Consider the following 6,643-nt stretch of genomic DNA (forward strand, 5'->3'; position numbering starts at 1 on the left):
TGCCACCGTGGCTTGCACCCAGGCCCATCATGTCCTGTGGGGCGAGGGAGGGCAGGGGGGGGGGTTCGGAGCTGGAAGAGGCCAGATGTTGATGGCCTCGGTTGTCTGGTCGCCGTCATCTCCAACAATCAGCTGCATCCTGGCGTCTTTAGGGGTGTTGATCGGCACGGAGATTGTTTCGGCACCCAGGGTGCGGGCCGTGGACGCCCCGCCGCATCTAGTGGTGCTGCCGTCGAGGGGGTTTCGGTGAGATTGGGTGACCGGGGCCTGGAGAAGTTTAGCGCCGCTGTCAAAGGCCCCTCGGTGGTGGTCGATCGGGTCCGTACAGCCGGCCTGCGGCATCTCCTTGTTCCCAGGGAGAAGCCGCCGTTGATCAGGAGCAGGCCAGGAGGTCGAAGCAGGGCAACGACTCCAGTCCCGGTTGCTGCGGCTGTCTCTTCCGCCACCTAGCTGCTCCATTTGATCCGCGGGGTCTTTCCTGAACATCCCTGACGTCGCTGTTGTCCAGGGAGGCATAATAGGGAGCCGAGGATGGAGGCACCGGCCCCACTCTGGATGGCTGCAGCAGTTGCAGCGGCTCGGGGGCGGGTTAGAGGCGCCCCATCGCCACTGCCCCCGCCGGTGTTCGGGCCCGTGGGGAGATGAAAGGCTAGGGCCCCACGGGGTACTCGCCGTCGCCGCTGCCGACGATGCCGCCGCCTCCGCTACCCAGGTGGTCTGCAGCGCCTCCGTTGGTCGCTTGGGGAAGCCGCCGGAGTCGAACAGGTACGGGGGTTGGGGCAGGGCAGAGATGTTGCCGCAGTCGCCTGGAAGCCGGTCAGGGGGCCGGGGCAGAGCAGAGCCTCCGGCCCCTCCTGGATGCCCGCCAAGGGCCAGGGGGCGGGCCTGGGGAAGCCCTGCCGCCACTGCCATCGTGGCTGCCGGCTCCCCGAATAGGCGACCGAGCTGGGGCTTGGGAGTCGTTGCCACCGCCGCTGAAGGCGCCTCCGCCGCACAGCTGGTCCGCGGAGACGCCGCTGCCGCCCGGGAGCCGGTCAGGAGCCGATCAGGGGGCCGGGGCAGAGCAGAGCCTCCGGCCCCTCCTGGATGTCTGAAGGCGCCTCCGCCGCACCGCTGATCTGCGGAGACGCCGATTGCCGCCCGGGAGCCGGTCAGGAGTCGATCAGGGGGCCGGGGCAGAGCAGAGCCTCCGGCCCCTCCTGGATGCCTGAAGGCGCCTCCGCCGCACAGCTGGCCCACGGAGACGCCGCTGCCGCCCGGGAGCCGGTCAGGAGCCGATCAGGGGGCCGGGGCAGAGCAGAGCCTCCGGCCCCTCCTGGATGCCTGAAGGCGCCTCCGCCGCACAGCTGATCTGCGGAGACGCCGTTGCCGCCCGGGAGCCGGTCAGGAGTCGATCAGGGGGCCGGGGCAGAGCAGAGCCTCCGGCCCCTCCTGGATGCCTGAAGGCGCCTCCGCCGCACAGCTGATCTGCGGAGACGCCGTTGCCGCCCGGGAGCCGGTCAGGAGTCGATCAGGGGGCCGGGCAGAGCAGAGCCTCCGGTCTCTCCTGGATGCCTGAGGGCGCCTCCGCCGCACAGCTGATCCGCGGAGACGCCGCCCCTGCCCGGCAGCATGAACATTGGTAGAGGCAGGGCAGAGGCGCTGGCCCCCGCTTATAACGGTTGCCAACGGCCCAGGTGACGAGGCGGAGGTGTCCCGGCACCCCAGCAGCTGTTTCGGGAGGCAGCAGGTGGCACCATTGCCCAGCTCATCTGCCCGAATTTTTGGCCCCACCCCAGGGGTCCGCTGACATCCCTGGGGGGCTCCTGGGGGGACGCCTTACCGTTGGGGGCTACGGAGCTCTCCCCAGCGCGTCCGCCATCTTTGGAGCAGGAAAAAAAAAAAAAAAAAAAAAATATACTGTACCTTATAATAGTATTATATTCTGACAGTAGCCTATTAGCACCGCACATGAACCCTTGTACTAGAAGAATCCTGGGAGAACTTCTTTACATCATTGGCCTTTTTGCTATTGGGCGGAGAGGCAAAAGTGGCCATGGTTTAAATGCTGGGATCCGGTTGAGCTGTCAAGGCTGACCATGGCATTCTACAATGACGAGGCTTGTTTCATCCGTCATTCTGTATCTTCAACTTTTTCTTGAAAGCCAGACTAGCTAAAATTTGCAACCTTCCCCATATTTTAGTGTTTGCACCAGTGACAAGAGTTACATGTGGGATTCTTTAGAATTCAAACAAACCCTTTCCTGATTGGTCCTCATGAACTACATAAACATATTGTGTGAATCCAGCAACTATCTTATCTGAATATACTTCAAGCTAAGTATCACTGTTGGAGACTATTCCCAGTTTTGTTTTCTAAGGACTGTATCTGGGGAAATTATTATAGTTTGGTTTAAATATTTATATATATATTTTTTCCAGCTCAGGTTGGAAAACAACGGGTATCCCTATAATCTATTCTCCTAACAATCCACTAGAGATAGGTTCTGTGAGAGATCTTGGCCCAATCTCTTACAGGTTTGGTGGACCAATAGAAACCTGGCTTTCCTTGTTTCTAGTTCATTACTTATAGAAAGTCATCAATGGAGCCATGTGGTCTATATCACTGCCTTGTTTTATATGGAATAAGTTATAAATATTCAGGCATCCCTTTTGGAATTAGTTAAAAAGGTAAAGGTTCCCCCGCACATGTGTGCTAGTCATTTCCGACTCTAGGGGCCCGGTGCTCATCTCCATTTCAAAGCCGAAGAGCCAGCGCTTGTCCGAGGACCTCTCCGAATTAGTTAGGAAATACTTAAAACTGAAAGTTGTTTATGCAGCTCTGTAACTTTATTGATCAGCTTGATGGCACAGATTTCATTGTTTTTTCCCATTCATGGTTTCCAGAACAAGTCTAACCCGAGACATATTTTCCCCCACCCCACCAATAAATTCCATATCTCTTTAATTTATTTTCCCCTCAGACAGTAAGGTTTGAAATCAGCCAAATTGCACATTGATGTGGGGCTCATAAGAATATACCATGCATGGTTTGGCGGTAAGCCAGCCTGACACTCTGCAAGCATTCGGGTTACTTTGCATCAAAAAAAGAAAAGGAAAAAGAAAAAGGATAGGTAAATAATTAGATTATTTAAACACAAGAACCTATTTGTAATTTAAATACAATGGTGTAGCAATTCTAGCTCGCTATCTGGGAAACCAGCACACAAGTTGATTCAGATCAATCTTTCTTCTGCTGCTTTGGAGTTTCTTCTCCACTAGATTTTTCTTGTTCATCTTCTTCCTTATTATCTCCCTCGTCTGCTTCCTCAGCCTCTTCTTCTCCTTCCCCTTCCTCTCCTTCAGCTTCTCCACCTTCCTCCTCACCCTCTTGAGTTTCTTCCTTAGCTTCTAAATAAAAAGAGAGAAAAGACAAACGTTTGGAATTTAAGATTACAGCATATGGTCTGATTACCATTATAAAGTAACTTGAGAACAACCAGGAACAAATTTGGTTCAAACCGTTTGAAAAAGATATGCAATATAATACCTTAAAAAAAAGGTTTATGCATCTCTTAAAAATCAGCATGCTCAAGCCGAGTTAAAACTGGGCTGTAATAAACAGAATTCTTTCTAGCTTCTAAACTGCACAGATTACATGGAATGGGATTTGTCCTGGGAAGATCAACAAGCCAGACAACATTTAAGATTCTTTGAATCCAGAGTTAGACATGTGGGATATCACTTGATATTTGTACTTGGAAAAGGCAAGATATCAACAAATAAAACTTCCTTGATCTGCTGTAGAATTCTTCAAAAAAATGAGTAATTCAATGTTTGCTTTCATTGATCAAAGCAACGGTAGCACATGACAGAAAAATACATATTCAGCAAAGGAGGAGGAGAAGAGAATATGCAAATCCAAGTTATGTTCAGTGTTTATTTAGGCTTCAAAACCCCTTTTATTCTTATAGTTTTAATAATTCATAGTCGTGTTATTTGCTCCTTTGATTAATTCCAATCAAATGAGCAGAACGATGCATTTCAATCAATAGCAATCTACACAATAAATCTTGGCATGCATTTTGAAGAGGAAAAAAATAAAGATTTCAATCATTTGACATTTTGCTCGGTTATCTCATCTTTTATTTGAAATCAATGCATGAGAGATTTGTGAAAAAAAATGCAGAAGGAAAAAAAAGATCATTGCCAGAGGTTGACTACAAACTAAAAGACGATGCCAAACCTTGAATTCAAGCTTCATCCATCCCAAAGTTTGGGAAAAGATTTGATCCCACTTTATGAGTGGTTAGGGTAGACCTGGTAAAATACATGGGTAAAATTCCCTAGCACTATGGACCTTTGATTTCAAGTATTCAGTTTAAGCTTGGTGTGTAAATGTAACCCAATAAATTTCAGAATTTATTTATTTTTCTGCACAAAAGTACCTTCTTCTTCCTCTCCTTCTCCTTCTTCACCTTCACCCTCGCCTTCTCCCTCAACTTCTTCCTCTTCTTCTAAAGGGGGAGTTTCTTTGGCTTCCTCCATTTTAGTTGCCTCAATCGTCTCCTCGACATCTATCTGTTCTTCTTGCACATGGCTTGAATAATAGGCAGGGAAGGAACGAGCTGACATTAAGTAGGGACTGCTCTGTAAACCAACGTAGGCCGATCTTCCAAAGGTTGAAGCTGACTGTGTGTAGCCACTGCTTATGTTTCCCACACTTGTGAAACTAAGCCGAGTCTCTTCACCTTCCAGCAGTTTTCTAGAAGACAAAAGGCACACTTCTTCACTGCCATTGATATTTCATTCATTCATTCATTCATTCATTCATTCATTCATTTTCTATAATTGCCCAACTCAACCAAGTAACTCTTGAATGGCTTACAATTCTAAAATTCTAAAAAACAAATAATTAAAAACGTGAAAACAATAAAAGCACCCACAGAATAAATAAGTATAAACAGAAGCTGTGATGATTAATCAACTAATACTAAAGCCAGGGGCCCTTCACAACTTTGAAACCTATTTACCAAGTATATCTTAATTTTCCCGTAAGATTCCAGCTCAAAACATAAATAATTTTTCAGGCTCGGATTGTCTTTTATTTCTCTTTCCCAAAGAGATGGAAGAATCTGATTCTGGGAATGAAATGGGACATTTACAAAATGGGGCAGTGCAGATTAACATTGTGTTTGTGTCTCTTGAATGGTTAGGCAGTCCCCTCTCCAATTATCTGGGCAAGAAAAAAGATCAAAGGCATCAAATCTTTGCATCAACCCAATACAAAGAGAAATGTTGGTAGTTATATCTTCCAGGTTTAATGCATAGTTAGCCTGAACTCTGATGAGAACATTAATCAAACAAGAAACTTGTTGGGAATTTCTGTAATACGATAATCTTAACTTGTGCATTTTCTTTGGTGAGAGTGGGAGATTATTTGCAATATATTTCTGTCATAGTGTATTGCACAATATCTCTCAGCATTCATCCGACAGTAGGAAAACAAGGCAAGCTGCCTCTTACATATTCCATGCCTATAGCCTGGAACTGCTATGCAGCAAAATGTTCATATATACTGTCGCTCTTGAGCACTGATGTCATATTCCATATAATGTGTAGTCCAGTGCACTGATATACATCACACTCTAAGCATATCAACCATTTTCTCTGAATGGGACTTATAAACTATTTTCAAACTATTGAAAAGAAAGAGACTGGGAAATAAAACATGCACTCCAAGTATGTACTAGCTTAACAAGGACAATTTAAAAAGGTCACCTAGAGGTGTTTTGTGAACCCAGGAAATGGGTTAATTCAGAAGCAAGTTAATGCAGCCAGTATGATACATTTGAAAACAGGAAAGATGTATCCCCACCAAAAAATGAAATGAAATATATTTATGCTTCTCAGCTCATTTCTTTCTTTAGGAATTACCTATATGCTGCAATTTCGATGTCCAGAGCCATTTTCACATTCAGGAGATCCTGGTATTCCTTCAGATACCGTGCCATTTCACTTTTTGTGGTTCTCAGTTCATTTTCTAATTTATTAACTGTATCCTGTTGAAAATAAGGACTGGTTAAATGTATAATCTCACTTAGATTTGCAAAGCTCAAATATTTTTACTGGCCAAAAGCTTGGTTTTTGTCATGGTAAGGAAAAATTTATTTCCACTTCAGTGGGAGGGTTCATCTGGATATCCAAACCTCATATTCCTATGTTACTGATTTTGTTCCAAGGCTGCATATATTATAAACAAAATAAAACATATTTTATGGTGTTTAAACGCTCTGAAGGCTCTGTTCCTTAGAGCAAAATGTAATTCTTAAAAGCCATAGTTCTTGGCTCATTATATTTAGTAAAACGAGGTAAATAATTTAGATGATAGGCAAGCCAGGAGAACTGCAGTTTATTCATATACAACATATGCCCAAATTAAGCTATACTAGGAGTAATTTTCCCAAATTCAATGAGACGTGTTAATCTTTTTTAACCTAAGCACCAATGAATGTTATGGATCTAATTTAAGCCAGAAGTGAATCTATGGTTATAAATCATCATTTTCTTTAACAAGGCTGTTAAAAATACCAGTGTTAAGAATTGAGCTAACCTTCAATTCAAGCTCATAAATTACTTATGATGACAGGCAGAGCTAACCCCA

The 6,643-nt window shown here is 45.8% G+C and overlaps 1 protein-coding gene across 1 annotated transcript in view; it reads right to left on the reverse strand.

Annotated features, from left to right (window-relative positions):
* Positions 1-2,828: 2,828 nt before the first annotated feature.
* The window catches only part of NEFL (neurofilament light chain), a 7,884-nt gene continuing 4,069 nt past the window's right edge, over positions 2,829-6,643 (reverse strand). Inside the window, exons 2-4 of the mRNA XM_083368130.1 lie at positions 5,917-6,041; positions 4,428-4,744; positions 2,829-3,390 (exon numbers count right to left, since the gene is read on the reverse strand). Coding sequence (XP_083224256.1) covers positions 3,221-3,390; positions 4,428-4,744; positions 5,917-6,041 — 612 coding nt within the window. The 3' untranslated portion in view covers positions 2,829-3,220. The remainder of the gene's footprint in view (positions 3,391-4,427; positions 4,745-5,916; positions 6,042-6,643) is intronic.

The sequence above is a fragment of the Vipera ursinii genome, assembly GCF_947247035.1.
Source record: "Vipera ursinii genome assembly, chromosome: 8".
Classification (NCBI taxonomy): domain Eukaryota; kingdom Metazoa; phylum Chordata; class Lepidosauria; order Squamata; family Viperidae; genus Vipera; species Vipera ursinii.